Source organism: Neofelis nebulosa, chromosome 8 (genome assembly GCF_028018385.1).
Source record: "Neofelis nebulosa isolate mNeoNeb1 chromosome 8, mNeoNeb1.pri, whole genome shotgun sequence".
In the NCBI taxonomy this organism is placed as follows: Eukaryota; Metazoa; Chordata; class Mammalia; order Carnivora; family Felidae; genus Neofelis; species Neofelis nebulosa.
Window position 1 is genome coordinate 4,874,888 of NC_080789.1, and position 16,915 is coordinate 4,891,802.

Genomic DNA, 16,915 nt, shown 5'->3' on the forward strand with positions numbered 1-16,915 from the left:
ACACCCCATTTCCCCTCCCGAGCCCCTGGCGACCACCTTTCCACTTTCTGCCCCTATGAGCATGATGGCTCTAGGTGCTTCATAGGAAGTGGAATCCGGGGCTCCCGGGTGGCGGCTTCAGCCCCGCAGCCTGTGATACTGGTTGTGGCCGCAGGAGCTGCGACCGCAGATGCGGACAGAAGCCTCGGACGACCGTTTCTCCACACCTTTGTTCAGGTGGCAACGGGAGGAGGGCTCTCTGGGGGCGACGGGAGGTGGTCGGAGGATGTGTGACCCTCCTGTGCACGACCCCCCCCCCCCGCCTGGCGGTGGGGGGGGGGGGAAGCTGCTTTCCCAGAGCCACGCGAGTGCGTGCAAACCTGCAGGTGTGTACGTGTGTGCGGGGGTGCGAGTGTGAGCAAGCACGTGCATGCGAGCGCAAGTGGCTGTGGTGTGCGTGTGCCTGAGAGAGAAGACGGAATAGCTCGGACCCGGGGAAGGTCACCGACACCACGGTGGGGACAAGTCCGAGAGCCTTCCCAGCGCGGGGCTCCGGATCTGGAGCCCGGGGCTGGAGGAGGGCGGGGCATCGTGCCCGGGGAGGCCACGGAGAGGCCACGGAGAGGAGGGGAGTTTCAGCAGTGGGAGGAGTGGACGAGTGGCCAGCTGTGGCAGGGGTGGGGCCTCCTGCGGCAGCTCAGTTCCCCGCCCTCAGCCAAGAGGCGGCCAGGGGAGCCCGGACCGGCCCTCGGGACCCAAGATCGGGGGCCTCCCACGGCCTCGGGACGGCTGGTTCCAGGCACGTGGGTGGTGGAGTCTGGGACATATTGGCTGTTGTGAGTGTGTGCAATTGCGGGACCCGCGTCCTTGGGAGCACGGATCCTCCGCGTGACGGGGCGGCGATGAAAGCCGAGCGCAGCCCCCTCCCCAGGCGCGGGCCCTGCGTGGGGGTCCTGGCTGTCGGGAGCAGCGGTGGCGGCAGCTGAAGGGGACTGCTCGGCATACCCCACTGGGTCGCGCGTCCCCGTCTGCCGGTGAGGCTGGGAGGCTGTGCGTGTGCGTGTGTGTGTGCGCGCGCTCCCTGCGCGCCCCACAGGTGACCGCTGCGTTTGCAGTGTGCCCCAGCCTACAGTGACGCCCTGGAGAAACGCCAGGGGCGTTCTGAGCTGAAGTCTGGGACGACGTGACGGAAATGGTAGACGAGGGGCCAAGAATACCGTAGGGTTTCGGTTTCCCTTTTCCAAGAACAGGATCCAAGGCTCCCTCTGGCCTGGACGTCTCTCCTCCGAAAGGATCCTTTTCCGTTCAGCTCAGCCCGCAGACGTGTGCCACACGGGCAACCCCTGAGCCAGGCCCCGGGGGGTGCAGGCCCCCAGCCGTGGGTCCCACGACCCGTCCCCAAATGCTCGGGCCAGCGGCCACCAGAGCTCCGCGGTGGGACAGAGCTGGGACAGCGTTCGGGGGCCGCCATTCTCAGAGCCGAGGGACCACAGCCGGTCTCACACCCACCTCTTGGAGCCGCTGCCACCTGTCAGGTAGGGCGGGGACGGGAGGACCGAGCAGACGCTGGCCCAGAGCAGGTGCGTGCATGGGTGTGCCCGCGGGTGCATACATGTGCGGGCGCGTGCGTGGACGTGCGCGTGCGCGCACACGCATAGTGCGCGCGTGTATGCACATGTGCGTGCATACACGTACGTGGGTGTGCACATGTGCGTGCATGGGTGTACACGTGCTGCACATACATGGAGGGAGTGGCGTGTGGGGAGCCCGCAGGGGAGGAAGGCCTGGAGTCCCTCCTGCCCTTAGAGGTGAACTGTAGGGTCTGGAGCGCCACTCCAGGCCCCCTGAGCTGCTTGCAGATAAAACTCGGGGCGACAGCTCGCGGAGGAGCAACAGCAGCTACCCGACCTCTGACCTCTGGGTGGAAGTTAGCCCCGCCCCCCCGTCCGCCGGGTCAACGGAAGCCCCGCCTCATGAGCAGCCCCCAAGGGTTGTCCCCAGCAGAGATCAGACGTGCTCACGTCACACCCTGGGGGGGGTCGATGCCCCGACGAGTCACGTCCGCTCCAGGCCCCTCCAGACACCCAGTCCGCGTGGGACCTGCGTGAGATCGGGCAGCTGACGGGGTCACGGACGTGCGTGGATGTTCCCATTGACTCGTTTCAAACATGTGTCGAATGCCGCTTCAACAGACGAGGTTTCCTTTGGGATCTTAGGTGTTTTGTTGTAAAAACTATTCTAAGAAAAGTATCCCTGGGCTTCCCCGGACGCCCGAAGGAGTCACACGGACCAACTCAAGACCCCCTGAGACAGAGTGGGACCCCGGCTCTGGTTTCCCGAGATGAATGAAAAAAAATTTTTTTTAATGTTTATTTTTTTTTTTTTAATTTTTTTTTTCAACATTTTTTATTTATTTTTGGGACAGAGAGAGACAGAGCATGAACGGGGGAGGGGCAGAGAGAGAGGGAGACACAGAATCGGAAACAGGCTCCAGGCTCCGAGCCATCAGCCCAGAGCCTGACGCGGGGCTCGAACTCACGGACCGCGAGATCGTGACCTGGCTGAAGTCGGACGCTTAACCGACTGCGCCACCCAGGCGCCCCAAATGTTTATTTATTTTTGAGAGAGCAAGAGACAGACTGGGAGCAGGGGAGGGACAGAGAGAGAGGGAGACACAGAATCCCAAGCGGGGTCCAGGCTCTGAGCCGTCAGCACAAGGGGCTCGAACTCACAGACTGTGAGATCACGACCTGAGCCGAAGTCGGACCCTTAACCGACTGACCCACTCAGGCGCCACCCCCCGTCGAGATGAATTTTTTAACGCAATTTTTGTTCCCCCGGATCATCCCGCTGCGTGGCCCTCTGTGCCCTGCACCCCTCTTCACCATCCTCGTCATCTGGTGAGGTCGCCAGACAAAGGGGGCGCCCCTTCCGACACGTGCGACCGTCCACAGCCTGCTTTTTGGACGTGTTTCTACCTGAAGCGCTATTGGTTTTGACTATGTAGCGGGACTTTTCGTTTCAGACTTTGGCAGCACCTGCCTTGGGCCGAGAGGGTTTCCAGTGTCTGGTGTGGATCGGGGCACAGGGATCCGGATCCCCCTGGGATCTGGCTGAAATGCAGATGTAGCATCGGCGGGTGTGGGCTGGGCCTAAAATCCCATATTTGAAAGGCAAGGTCATCAGAATCTACCACAAACAAACAAACAAACAAGGACAAAAACACTAAGAAGGTTTCTTAAACCCCAGCCCTGGGGATGCATAGGAAACATTCCATTGGAGAAGGTTCCCTGGGGATGCTGCCGACAGATCCCAATTATTTCACTCATTCAACAGATCCGTTGACCTGTGGCTGGGGACAGGACAGGTGGCCTCCTCATAGGGGCAGACCGATCACGGACTCATCTGTCAGAGCAGGTCTCCCAGGAAGTCATGAGGCTAACACCCGGGGGCCTCTCTTGGACTCAGGTCTTTTCCAGGGGGTACGGTGTTGCAGATGTACGGGTTTTTCCACAACTGGAATCTCTCTCCAGTCTGCTTTTAAAGAAAACTCCCACACTGTATGAGCTTCCGGTCCCACGACCCCTGACTCTACCCCCGAAATTTCAGTGCCAAATCCCATGGAGGGAACAGGGGGAGACGCTGGAGGTAGGGTGCGGGCTGGGGTGTGAGAACAACAGAGCAGTGGGGCAGACACAACCTTGGGGCTTGACCTGAGCTCCCTGGCGGCCAAAGTGAGACCTGGTCAGGGATGCGACCTTCATCGTAAGAAAGTTTGGTTCTCGGGGGGCGGGGGGGGGGACACCAGTGTTTCATCTAAGGCCAAGGCCCACACATTCTGTGGATTTGGGGCGGGGGCTACCATAGCTGGTCATTTATCCTAATTTATGTAACGCTCGGCCCCGATTTTTCTTATGTAATTCACCAATTTATAACAAGATGTTTTGATGTAGATGACCTTCAATTATTTTTTGAACAAGGCTGAGTATAACACATGGTGCCTGGGTGGCTCAGTCTGTGAAATGTCCGACTTCGGCTCAGGTCATGGTCTTGCGGTTCACGAGTTCGGGTCCCACATTGGGCTCTGTGCTGACAGCTTGGGGCCTGGAGCCTGCTTCGAATTGCGTGTCTCCCTTTCTCTCTGCCCCTCCTCTGCTCACCCTCGGTCTCTGTCTCTCTGTCTCTGTCTCTCTCAAAAACAAACATTAAAAAAAAAAAAAGGCTGGGTAGAACATGTGGACATGGTCCAGGCCCATGTGATGAGCGGCTCCTTTAAAGGGGGTATGGGGGCAGCCCCAGCAGAAGCAGCCCTCCACTGCTTCAGGACCCAGGCTCAGCACCCATCCCGCCGGGACCCAGGCTCAGCACCCATCCTGCCGGGACCCAGGCTCAGCACCCATCCCGCTGGGACCCAGGCTCAGCACCCATCCCCCCCGGGACCCAGGCTCAGCACCCATCCCACCGGGACCCAGGCTCAATACCCATCCCGCCGGGACTCAGGCTCAGCACCCATCCTCCTGGGGCTTCAGCCTCTCTGTTGCAGGTGAGGCACCACTGGCTGGTGTACGGGGCCTCCCTCCCACCCCCCAGGGGCAGGATTTGTCACAGAGCTCAGGGATGCCCACAGAGCACCCACACTTGACCATGAGCCCACGTGCTGGCAGATGCCACTGGAGCCCACAGGGGCCTGGGATGCTCAGACCCCCACAAAGGAGGTCATCGCTAGGGGGTGGGGGCAGAACAGGGGGCCCAGCACCCCAGTGAGGGCAGAGCCCAGCCAGCCAGGTCCCTGCCATTTCCGCCCTTCTGCTTTGAGGGGACCCTGCTGATAATGGTCACCCCCAACCCCCACCCCAACCCCAACATTAGCTGGTCTCGAGCTTGTCCCGAGCTCCATGAAGGAGCTGGGAGCCAAGGAGGGCAGTGCAGGGATCTCAGCCCCATCGGCCGAGCAGCACGGCCTTTCCCTTTGGTTCTCGGACCGCGGACAGCCTTCCGGCCCAATTCCCAACCCCGAGCCCAGCTCCCCGGAGGCTGGGGTCACTCTCTTGCTCCCCAGCTGCCCGGCCAAGCCCTACCTGTTCCTAAAGCACCTTCTGAGTGCTAAGTGGTTGTGAACTTTGTGAAGGTGATAGGTACATTCTGGTACCACAAGTGACAAGACTGAGCCCCTCGGGGCTCCTCTGCCCCACCCCGCGTCTGCACCAGCCAGGGGCTCCTGGCTGGTGTTTCCCGGTAGGTGGGAGAAACTTGTCCATGCGAACGGCTCTTCCAGCGGATGCCTGCGGGCGGGGGGATCCTGTGACTCCGCACTGGCCTCCCTTCCCTGGCCACCCGACTCCCAAGAGTCCCCAGTCCCCCTTCCGTTAGGACTGCTCACCAGGCGGTCTACTTGTTGTTTGCTCATGGGACACTCCCCACCCCACCTCCAGCAGAAAACTCTGGGAGGGGTGGGTCCTTTGAATGGGGCCAGGGGGTTGGATTCTAACCTGGTGCAAAAACATCCCCCACCCCCCCCAGGAGAAACCCCACACTCCCTTCGCCCCCTGGTGGCCACGCCGACCCCTGACCCTTTAAGACTGTGCCCCTACCCGCTGTGGTCCCAGCCACTCCTGAGGCTGTCCAGCTCCTCCTCCAGGGGCCCCGCTGTCAGGATGGGACACAGAAACTAGGCAACGGGAGCCCCCACCCCCACCCCCCTGCTCTGGGAGCGGGGAGGGGTGGTCCCAGCGCAGGTGGTGGGCGAGATCTGAGGGTGGGGACCGCGGGAGGACATCTGGGGCCTGGCGTCGCAGACACGAGCTCAGGATGGGGGCAGACAGGTTTTATTCTATCCTCTTCCTGCCCGCGGCCGCCCTGCTGGGAGGGTCTGGGACAGGCTGGCACAAGGAGCTCACGTCGTGGCCTGAGGTGAGGGGAAGGGGGAGGGGGGTCTGCCACCGACCCCCCCGTTGCTCTGGGAGTCATTCCGGAAGCCTGGCTGAGCCACAGGATTCACAGTCTCTGCGGATGGGGACGCCGGAGGGCCAGAGTGGCCGTGTGTGTTCCGCGCACACGTGGCTGACCAGTGCCCCTGGAGGCCCGTGCGACCCAGCATGGGGTGGGGCCGGGGGCCGGGGCGGTGACGGTTTTTCCAGCAAAGACTCAGGAATGGCAGAAGGGCCGGGGACCGTGGCGGACGGGATGGGACGGGACAGAGTAAAAAAAAAAAAACCCTCTCGCACGCACGCACCCCACAGGCACACGCACACGGGGTCGGTGAAGACGCGAGGCCCTCACACGACGCTCTGCCGGTCCCCGGTCCCCTCGAGCTCAGCCGTGCCAGAGCTCCGACCCCGGCCAAAGTCAATGAAGATCCCTTCGGAATCCGAGTCCACGGACTCCAGGATCTGGTCCACCAGGTTCTCCGGGCTGGAGGAGGGAGGGGAGCCGAGGGCTGGGTCTGGGCAGGGCTCAGGGGGCCGGGCGGGGGGATACAGTCTGCTGGGGCAGGGCCCCGACGGGGGGACCGGAGAGTGTCCGAAGGCCGCGGTGGTGCCCTGGCCAGGCGTGTCGGAGGAGCCCTGGGGCTCGGGGAAGGACGTCATCTCGGAGACCGAGTGCCTGCGGATGCCCGGGCCGCCAGCAGCCGCGCCCTCGGCCTCGTGCTCTGCCACGGGGTTCAGGAGCGGGGTGTTGTAGCTCTTGGAGCGCACTACCGGGTTCTTGGCCAGGACGTCCCCTGAGCGGGAGCGACGCTGGAGGTGCTTCTCTGCAGAGACAGGCAGATGAGGGGTCAGGGCAGGAGGCGTCTACTCGGGAAACGGGGGCACCTGTGTGTTCCAGGCCGTTCCTTCGCCAGCACCTGCCGTGTGCTTAGCTCTGCAGGAACGGGCAGCCACGGGGAAAAGCCCAGTGAGTGCAGATCCCCGGCCCAGCCCCACCTCACCCCTCTGCGGGGGCGGCCTGGCAAGTGAGGGAGGGGTGCACGGATTCCCACCCCAGCTCTGACACTGCGTCTGCCCCGAGGAGACGCCTTCCTTTCCCTCCTGAGTCCCAGCCTCACCCTGGATGGGCAGGAGCTGGGCAGGGGTGGGTGGAGGGAGCGGGGGGGGCGGGGAGGGGAGGGTGCTCAAGTCAACTGCTTGGTTCAAAGGTACACATGCCTCAGTTTCCCCACCTGTGCAGTCAAAAATCTTAGCCAGCACTTTCCAGGCAGACTCAGCTCCTGCCTGGAAGAGTCCCGGTGTGTGTGTGTGTGTGTGTGTGTGTGTGTGTGTGTGTGTGTGTGGCGGGGGGGGGGGGGGAGGGATGACAAGCCCACGTGGGTGGGCCATAGGTCAGGAAGTGGTGAAATGCCAGGACAGAGGCAGGATGACAAAAGGCCTTTCCATGTGAGGTCGTGGCTGAGGTTTTATTCCGAGTGTGGTGTGGTGGACGCCCCGGGCGGGGGGCAGGAGAGGACAGCGGGGGTGGGAAGGGAGAGGTGGGCAGAGCTCAGGCTCCCACTGGGGCCCTGCAGTTCCGCAGAGTGAACCCTAGGTGGCAGCACTGCGCACGGCCAGCGGCTCAGCGGCCTTTCCGGGGCGGGAGCCTGAGGCTCCTTCCTAGCCGGGCAGGGTCCAAGTTCTCCTCCCTGTGGCCCTCGTGCCTCTGTCCCCTCCGTCCAGGACGCTCTACGTGCACCTCTTCCCAGGCCTGGCTCCTCCTGGTCCTTCAGCTCAGCCGTCACCCTCCAGTCTGGCCTGGGCTTTCCACCCACAGGCCTCTTATCACTTGGGTATGGGTCACCTTGGGGACCCCTCTGGGGACTGTTTAGTCGTTGGTCTGCCTTCCCTGGTGGCGAGAGTCCATGTGGGTGGGGCTTGGTCTCTGCCGATCCCTCAAGGCCAAGAACAGGGGCCGGCACATAGGAGCCACTCTGTTTACAGAGCTGAATGAACCAGCGGGCCCTCTGTTAAAGGAGCACCAAGCCAGGCAGCCTCACTCCCCCCTTCCCCCTCCCCTGCGATTCTGCAAACAAGGTAGGTTTCTCGGGCTCCCGGCCTTTGCACATGCCGCGGCCTCTGCCGGCCGGTCTCGACTTTCAGGACTGAGCACAGATGTGACCCCACTGGGAACACGGAGGCCCCTGCGGGGCTCTCAGGGGGGTCGATGCATCACCGTACACGGTGTCTGCCTGCCGGGCCCCCCTCAGTTCTTGAAGGAGGGAACCCAGGCCCTAGTGGGTCCGGGGCCCGGCACATAGCGGGGCTCCTGCTTTCATGACTGAAAAGCAAATGCCCAGTGGGGTGTGGTTCTGGCCGTCTGTTCACTGGGAGGCCTGGACCCTGGGCAGAGGTGCACGGGGCCAGTGATCGCCCAGCTTCCCGCCCCAGGCCCAGTCAAGCCCTACCCAGCATGCAGGAGTGTGTGAAGGGGCCCTCGCTGGAGTGGAGGCCGTAGGTGCCCAGGTAGGGCGACACCACCTTCTGGATCAGCGTCTCCAGACACAGGTAGTCCTTGGTCACACCCCGGGACTCATGCACCCCCTGTAAGAGAGGGAGGGAGGGAGGGAGGGAGGCAGGTGGTCACTAGATGGCCTGTTCCTTGCCTCCCTGGCCCAGCCAGCCTCAGCTCAAAGGTCACCACAAACGGCCCGTCCCTTCTCCCCATTCCCACGGGGTCTCTGCCCCGATCGCAGGGCACACAGTGATCTCCCCCCTCTGCCCTCTCTCTCGAGTTGGGGCCGCCGAGTCCCTCTCCTGCTTCGACACCCCGGAGCCTGCCCTCTGCGCACAGCATCCGGCGCGGTCCGAAAGCATGTGATGTCCCGTGGAAAAGGGCCCGGTGGCTAAGCCAGGCTGAGCACTCCGAGCTCTGCCCTTTGGGATAGAGTCTCCTCCCTCTGGGAGCCCTCGGGGAGACAGTAGCTGACCTCCCCGGCGAGGGCAGCTCATGCCCTGGGGCCCCCTGCCCTCGACCCATAGAGCGCTATGGGCAGAGCAGGTCGAGCCAGCCCTGCCCCTCATCTACCGGCCCGGCCAGGTCCCGCCCACCTCCTCCCTGAGCCCCCTTGTCCAGAGCTCTGAAGGGATCTCTACCGCCTCCGGTTCCATTAGGGCCAAAACCTGAGGAAGGCGGCTGCCCCCAGGACAGCCTTGGTCTTGCTGATGCGGGGAGTGGGGGGGGGTGGGCAAGCTCTGTGCCCCCAGCAGCCGAGGCAGAGGGCTGGCACATGGGAGGCCATTAGTGAGTGCTTGCCGAATGAATGTCTGAATCCACGGGAGCAGACGCCTCTCTTCTAGGGGGTTGCCAGCTGCTCACAGGACAAGATACACTTGGACGCAACGTGTCAAAAGACAGCTGCAGACGGCCAGAGAGTCCACCGACATGCTGCCCCCGAGAAACCCACACACAAATTAAAAGTAAGGGGCTGAAAGAGCCCTGCATGCCGACGCCAGTCACAGGAAAGCCGGAGCAGCTAAGCTGATTTCAGACAGGGTGGACTTCAGACCAAGGAAAGTCAGCAGGGGTCAAGAAGGTCGCTATGCCACGATGAAGCGAGCGGTCAAGTCTCTGGGACGACGTAACCACCTCTAATGGGCCTGCGCCCGACGAGAGCGTCAGATGGTGTGAGGCGAAACTCGCGGGAGTTAGTCCGCTCCCTCGGTGGGGGAACCCCGTGCTCGCGCAGGGACAGACCGGCCCCGGCAGGAACTCGGGAAGGACACATCGAACTCAACACTACAGCCGATCGACTGGCCCTAATCGCCATCCTTCACCCAACGAAGGCAGAACACACGTGTTCTCCTCCAGCCCACGCGTAACATCTGCCAAGCCAGACCACATTCTGGGCCGTAAAATACACCTAATTTAAAAGGATTAAAAAAAAAAATCATACAATACCTGCTCTCGGACCACTGAACCAGGAGTCAAGAACAGAAAGATAACTGGGGGAAATCCCCAAATACGTCCCTCACTTCTAAATGACACGTGGATCAAGGAAGAAAGCCTCACAAGTACCTTAAAACGATTGGACACAAATGAAAATGAAAACAGATCCACATTTACCGGATGCGCTGAGAGCTGTGCTTTGAGGGCAAGCGTAGCCTCGAACGGATATATAGTAGAAAAGACAAAGTGCGAAAGTCAGCCATCTAAGCGGAGACCAGAAAAAGAAAAGCAAAGGAAGCAGAACATGAGAACAGTAAGAGCAGAACTCAATGAGACCGAAACAGGGAACCGACAGAGAAAAAGCCAAAAGCGGGCTCTTTGAAAAGGTCCGTAATGTCGCTAAGCCTCCTGCCAGGCCAACCAGTAAAGAGAAGACACGAATTCCTAACGTCACGAATGAGAGAGGAGCCATCACTACCGACGCCAAAGGTCTGGGGGGCGGGATTCCACGGGCACCCCATAAGCCATCTAGATGGGCAGGAGGGACCCCACATTCCCCGGAACTGCCTCTGGCCCCAGCAATGGTGGGGGGTGGGGGGGAAGGGACTGACTGCCGGTGAAGCAAAGGGCACACAGTAGGCCCTCAGCACAGGCTAACCAGCATTTGTGCCTTCAGATCTATCTGGGACGAGTTCACTGGGGGTGTGAGATGGGGTCGCTCAAAGCGCAGGCCAGGAGCAGAGTGGGGGAACGGTGCTAAGCCCAGGAAGCTGCGTCAGGCACACGGGCCACCAGGGGGCAGCACCGCCCCAGCCTGGCCACCCACCTGGGTGCCGGGATCCAGGTGGGACCTCCGTCTTGGCCCCAAATACCAGCCCGGCCACCGCGGGCTCCCAGAAGCACCACAGAGGGCTTTCTTTATGTCTGATTTCTCCCCCTCATCCTGGAACCTGCCCTGCAGGCAGGCGGTTCCACTGTGTCACCCCGGTGAAGAAAGAGGCTGAGACACCCTGCTTCCACCGGCCAAGGTCTAACCTAAACCCTTCAAAAGCCCGGCGGCGGGCCCGTCCCATATCCTGCTTGGCTGCCAGGACGACCACCAGCGCTCACCTGCCGCTGGGACCCTTCAGACCCCGACATTCATCCACCCTTCCCTTGCCCTGGAATCCGCACGGGCTGGGCTGCCCGGGACCCCGGGACCAACCTCGCAGACCCTGATCAAGGGTGCCCGCGTGCCCGGTGGGGGTGGGGGTGGGGCGAGGAGGAAGAACAGGACCTCGGAGCCCGTCAGACGTGGGTGAGGCCAGGCCCTCTTGGCTCTGGGCAAGCTTGGATCCTGTTTCCCACCTGTGAGACGGGGTGGTTGATAGTGCCTGCCTCCGTCCTGTCACCCTGGAGGGTAAGCCGGCAAACCGCGGGGTGCCGTGCCCGGCACGGGGCTTGGGGCGCAGCGGTTTGCAAGAGACCCGGTCTGCAGGAAAGGCTGTCGGTGGCCCGCCGGATCCTCCGCTGGCTCGGCCAGGCCGCTCACCCCCAGCTGCCGGCCCCCTCCCAAAGCCGCCCTCTCGGGGAAAAGCCACGTGCCCCGGAAACGTCTGGAACCGTCGCGGGGCGGGAGGGGCGTGAAGGCGCAGCCGTGGGCCCGGGCCCGCTCCCGGGCTCCGCTCCTCTTGGACCCGCCCGACCCCCCCCCGCCCCGCACCCCCCCCCCCCCGCCCCGCACCCCCCCCCCCCCCGCCTCCCCTGTTGGCAGGTCACGTGCTCTGGGCCCGGGAGCCTGGCCTCGCCCCGCCCCCTCCCCGGACGCCCCCGACGCAGGAGCCTACCGTGGCCCCCCCGGGGGCCCCGCCCACCTGCAACACCAGCAGCATCTGCACGACGGCGGGGGGCACGCGGGCGTGGGTGCGGGCCAGCGCCCCCTCCAGCTTCACGCTGAGGGTGATGGTGTTCCGGAAGTGCAGCAGGGCCAGCTGGCGCACGGACGGCTCCTTGCCCTGCAGACACAGAACGGTGTGCCCCGCCCGGCGGGCGGCCGTCACGGGAGAGCCCCGCCTCCCCCCACGCCCACACATGGGGGGGGGCGGCCAGGCCCTCAGGCCCCTTCCACCCCGTCCTCCTCCCTGGACGACCCTCGTCCCGAAGACAGGGCCCCGTCAGCTTCCTCGGGCGAGGGGAGGGTCGCTGTCCCTGGCCGAGCCCCGACCGTGTGCTGGGCGCAGCCCACTCCGTGCCGCTCAGGGCCTTACGGGGGACCGGCCGTCTTTCCAGACTGTGGGTGGGAGACAGGCTCCGGGAGGTCCAGGCACCTGCCCATCACCGGGCCGGGGGGCCTGCAGCGAGGCCAGCACGGGCCGCGCCCCCCCCCACCCCCCCCCCCCCCCCCCCCCCCCCCCCCGCCCCGGGGCCCTGGGGGTCCCACAGCCGCAGGGGCCACTCGCCTGCACCGGGTAGAAGATGGCCTGCAGTGTGGGGAGCACGTCGCTGAAGAAAAAGTCCCACGTCTCCGCCAGCGAGTCCAACAGTTTCTGTCCTGTGGGCACAGGGAGCCGTCGCTGCGCTTACCCTGAAAGGGCTGTGTCAGACCCTGCAGGCACCCCGCCCCCCCCCCCCCCACCCCGGGGTGGGAGTCCTCCCCCGTCCGCAGGAGGACACAGGAGCAGAGGCCCCGGCTCCGGGCCTCTCCCCCCCACCCCCTCCGCCACCCCGGGAGGCGCCTCCCCCCGCCCCCAGGTCGACAGCACAGAGCACTCAGCAGCTCCGTGGCCCGGAGCCCGCCGTTCAGCCTCCCCACTAATAAAACGGGACAGTGAAAGGGCCACCTCCCAGGGCTGCGGGGATGAGATGGGCTGAAACGGGGCCTGGGGCGGAGAAAGCGCTGGTTAGTGCTGCCTGTTGGTTCCTGGTCCCTCCTCACACCCCAGGACCACACAGGACACCCCCCCCCGGCCCCACCCCAGGAGCCGCAGCGCACATCCCGGTCCCGTCCGATTCCCACGGTGACCCTCAAGCGGGTGGGGGATCCATCCACCCATGCAGGTGTTTCCAGAGCCCACGCTGGGCACCCAGAGGAGCCTCAAAGGTCCCCAGACCCATCACAGGACACAGAAGCAGGACCCTGAATGGCAGCTATGAGCACAGTCAGTCATCTGTCCATTGAAGGGGTGACCTCAGCGGGCAAAGAGTCGGAGTCTCCAAGAGATTCAGGCCGCGGGTCCCTGCCACCCCGGGCTGCCTGAGGTGGGATCCGGGGAGCCAGGGAGACCACATCCAAGAGCAGCAACATGCCCCAGGCAGGAGAGGAAGTGGAGAGAACCAGGCAGGGAGGGCTTCCTGGAGGAGGTGCCATCCATCCAAGCTGATTTAGGAGGATGGTTTGGCCAGGCCGACTGACATCCTCGGGGTGGAAAGGAGGCACGTGGTCAAGCTCTGGGCATTTCCGCCAGCCCCGGGGAAGGAGCATCCATCCTCCGGGAGGACAGCCCCTGAGGCTGAGGACAGAGGTGTCCCCAAGCCGGCTCTGGGCTCCCCCAGCAAGTGCAAAGCGCTGAGCCCTCAGCCCCCCTGCCTGGACTGAACCGAAAGCGAGAATGAACGGCTGCGGGGTCTCAGACAAGCAGGCCCCGGGATGTGTCACCAAAGCCTCTGTTTGGTGGGAACCCCCCCCCCCAACCCTCTGGGAGCCAGACTGGAGACCGGCTGGGGAGAAACGGGGTGTGGGGGGTGTCTCTGGGCGGGAGGGCTAAGCGCCACATGCTGGCTGGTTTTCCAGACCGCACTGCTCACGTGGGGCAGTCTGGACGCTTCCACGGCAGCCAGGGGGCTGCACAGGGGCCTTTGCCGCTCCTCCTTACTTTCTCTGGTTTCTGGGCCCCACCCCTCCCCCGCCCATAAAGCCCCCCAATCTGCGTAGGGCTCCGGGAGGGGGCAGCCCCAGGAAAGCCCACCCAGCTGAGGTGGCGTGGCCTCTGTGCACGGCCAATCTGCCGGCACCGAGGCTCCGAGCCGGCGGCCGGCTCCTGACCCTCCCTGGGGGCCCACGCCTAGCTCTGCGGAGCCCTGCCCTCCAGAGGTCCCTTCAGGTCCCCGCCGTTGGGGGCAAGAAGAAAGACGGCTCAGTTCCCTGGGCCGGCCGTGGGGTGGCTCTGGGCACCGGCCAGGCCGGCGTCCGCGGGCCGTCCTCCAGCCCACGGGGCGGAAATGCTGTGGAAGGCAGATGTCGTAAAACACAGACTCCGGGCCCCACGAGGGCACGAGGGGCCGGGAAGCACGGCCTCGCCCACTGGCCACGTTCTCCGCTGGGATCTAGGGGTGCCGGGGGAGGGGGGCGGTGACGGGGTGGTCAGTGGGCAGAGTCAGGCGGCACGGCGCTGGGGCCCTGCTCTGCTTTGCTGTGGGACCCCAGCGTGATCCTCCGTAGGGTGGGCGTCACGGGTGTCCTCATACACACGGGGCCTGGAGCCTGCGGGACACCCTGCGCCCCTCCGGGGAGGTCTCACGTGCCTGCCCGTTGAGGGGACTGTCCTGGCTGCAGCGAAGACCACTGAGCCACACCCTCAGAAATGGCCCAGGGGAGGGACTCCCCCTCCAGGCTGTCCCTCCGGACTTCCTGCTTCTCTCTCCGCTTGGGAGCTGACGTCCAAGGCCTCGCTGGAGGCCGGAGGGAGTGCGGGGGGGTAGGCAGCAAGGTCCTGGGGCCACCCCGCGTGAGACCACCCATCCCCCTCCAGCAGAGGCACAGGTGAAGACATGGCTGGCCACAGGGAGGGGTCTCAAGGAAGAGCTCCCCTGGGACCCACATGGGGGCAGGAGGCGGGTGGAGTGGGTTCCAGAGGCTGACCCTCAGGGTGTGGCATCAGCTGCTGTCCCCACGGTATGTACTGAAGGGGCCAAACGTGCTCCCGAACGGACCACGTTTTGAGACCTGACTCCAGGACCACCACCTCCGTGCAGCCCTCCCTGATTGCCAAGATGGAATGGACTCTTCCTTCCCCACAGCTTCCCTTCACCCTGACAGTCCTCACACTGAATTGCCACCTTCCGGTCCGTGTCTGTGTCCCCAGCTGGGCTGGATGGGAACTGGAGGCCAGGCCCTGCGGCCCCCGGACTGGGGCTCCATGCCTGCCCCCGAGGCCTGGGGAGGCTGGCTGGGGCCGGCACTCCCCTGCTGGGTGGCCTGGCGGACACGGCCGCTCCAGGCACGACTCCACTAAGCCGCACAAAGCTTCTCTTCTCTGAGGATCCCAGCTCCGCTGGTCCGGAGCTGGTGGGAGGCACAGCGCGCTGGAATGTGCCGAGTAAGGAGACGGGCGTGGGAGGGCGTCTCCGCCCGGCGCCAGACCCCCGCTGCCCTGCCCGGCTGGCTTCCTTTGCTGCCTCCTCCAGGAAGCCAGCCTAAACCTCTGGCGGTCTCTGTCTCCGCCTCCCCTCGACTGGTTCTGGTGGCCCTTCTCGGGCTCCTGCCCCGAAGCTTCCGCCCGATAGAAGCAGGGGGTACAGGAAGACCGGGGGACAAGCGGCTCTGAGTTCAGCCGGCACCCACCAGGCCACTGGCCTCGGCGTCCTGCTCTGCGAAATGGGCTAGCACCCCTTCTTTCCAGGATCAGAGTGGGAACCGAGGCAGCACCGTGGGCCCAGAGAGCAGGCCTGGGTGCCTCGGTTTCCCTCTTTGTGCAGCGGCTGCAGCGATGACGGCTCTTTCGCAGGGTCGTCGGGAGACCCAACGGATCGGTAGCCGGAAAACACTCAGGACAGTCCGGCACAGAGGAAGCACGTGCCCGGTGCCCCGGTGCCTGGTGCACGGAACGTGCTCAGAAACGTTCTGGGGCTTGAACTCGGTGCAGGGCCTGGAACGAAACCGGCCTTGGAAAAGGCGGCGTGGTTTGGCCGGGTCCCCCCGTGACTCCACCTTTCCCTACGCCAATTCTCTCCTGCAAGGAGGCCGAGCGTCGTGGCTGCCCCGAGGCCGAGGGTGCGGGAGCCTGAAGATCCTTCCCTGCTTGCTGAGGCCCCGGCCAGGCAGAGGCCCGCTGGAGCTCGTGGGGGCCGGGGCCGGGCTGGCCTGGGCTCGAACCTGCCCCCACCCTTTGCTCCCAGCGCGGCTGCAGACGGAGCCCCTGTCATCACTGAGCCGCCACTAGCCGTGAAGGGGACAAGGACCCGAAGGTCTCACGGGTGGGTGTGAACTTTAAAAGAGAAAACTCGTCTGGAAGGCCCGGGGCCAAGCTGAGGCCCCCCAAACCCCACAGGGCAGCTGTGCCCAGCCAGGGAGCAGCCCCCTGCCAGCCTCCCCCTTCAGGAGCATCAGGGCAGACCTCTGCCCTAAGCTAGTTCCCTGGTCCTCAAACTGGGGCTCCTCCGGGCTGCTGGGACGGGGTTCGCTGGCGGCAGAAGGCCCCGGGGGCAGCGAGGGGGAGGCAGGGCCTTTCCCCCCGATGGCTCTCAGCCCCCCCCGGGCTCTCGCAGGTCGTGGGAGGGCACATGCTCTCCTCAGTAAGGTCCCCTCCTGGGGTCAGACGCGGTCTTGCCGCCTCTCCTGCCCTCCCACCCAGAGCCCTGGGGGCACAGAAAAGGCCGGCAACGTCACGCTGCCCAGCGGCCACACCAGCCGGGAGGGTGGCCGGGCGCCCGGTCCCCGCCACGGGGCGGCCAGACTCACCCTCATAGAAGCGGATCTTGTCCCGCAGGATCACCATGCCTTTCGTCAGCAGCTGGTTCTGAAAGCCACACACAGAGATGCCGTCACTGCTTTGGGGGGGGGGGGGGCGGGGGCCGGCAGGCAAGGCCCCCGGAGTCCCCCAGCCACAGCTGAGGCCAAAGGGTGAACGTCAGCTCACCACCCCCCCCCGACGGGAGGTGGCCGCGGGGACCCCTCAGAGACAAGCCGAGTCGGGCGGGTGGCTGCCTTCACACCCCACGGCGAAGGAAGACCTTTCGGGCAAGAGGGGCCCCGTGCCGGACGTCCTGGCGCGTGAAGCGCCATCAGCGACCTGAGGCCCAAAGTGCGCGGTGCGCGCGGTCACGCTGCCCCCGGGGTCTTGGTCGAGAACGGCACCGTGTGGCCTCAGCACCACCAACAGCCAGA

General features: G+C 64.6%; 1 protein-coding gene across 7 annotated transcripts in view; it reads right to left on the reverse strand.

Moving 5' to 3' along the window:
- Positions 1-5,788: 5,788 nt before the first annotated feature.
- The window catches only part of PRR5 (proline rich 5), a 50,300-nt gene continuing 39,173 nt past the window's right edge, over positions 5,789-16,915 (reverse strand). For 6 of the 7 annotated variants that reach the window (XM_058741055.1, XM_058741054.1, XM_058741053.1 and 3 more), the window contains 5 exons: positions 16,490-16,547; positions 12,273-12,364; positions 11,688-11,828; positions 8,354-8,489; positions 5,789-6,730 (listed from right to left, as the gene is read on the reverse strand). In XM_058741055.1, the coding sequence (XP_058597038.1) occupies positions 6,255-6,730; positions 8,354-8,489; positions 11,688-11,828; positions 12,273-12,364; positions 16,490-16,547 (903 nt within the window). In that variant the 3' untranslated portion in view covers positions 5,789-6,254. Of the gene's footprint in view, positions 6,731-7,358; positions 7,795-8,353; positions 8,490-11,687; positions 11,829-12,272; positions 12,365-16,489; positions 16,548-16,915 lie in introns of those variants that run through there. The other variant, XM_058741056.1, reaches the window with a different exon arrangement.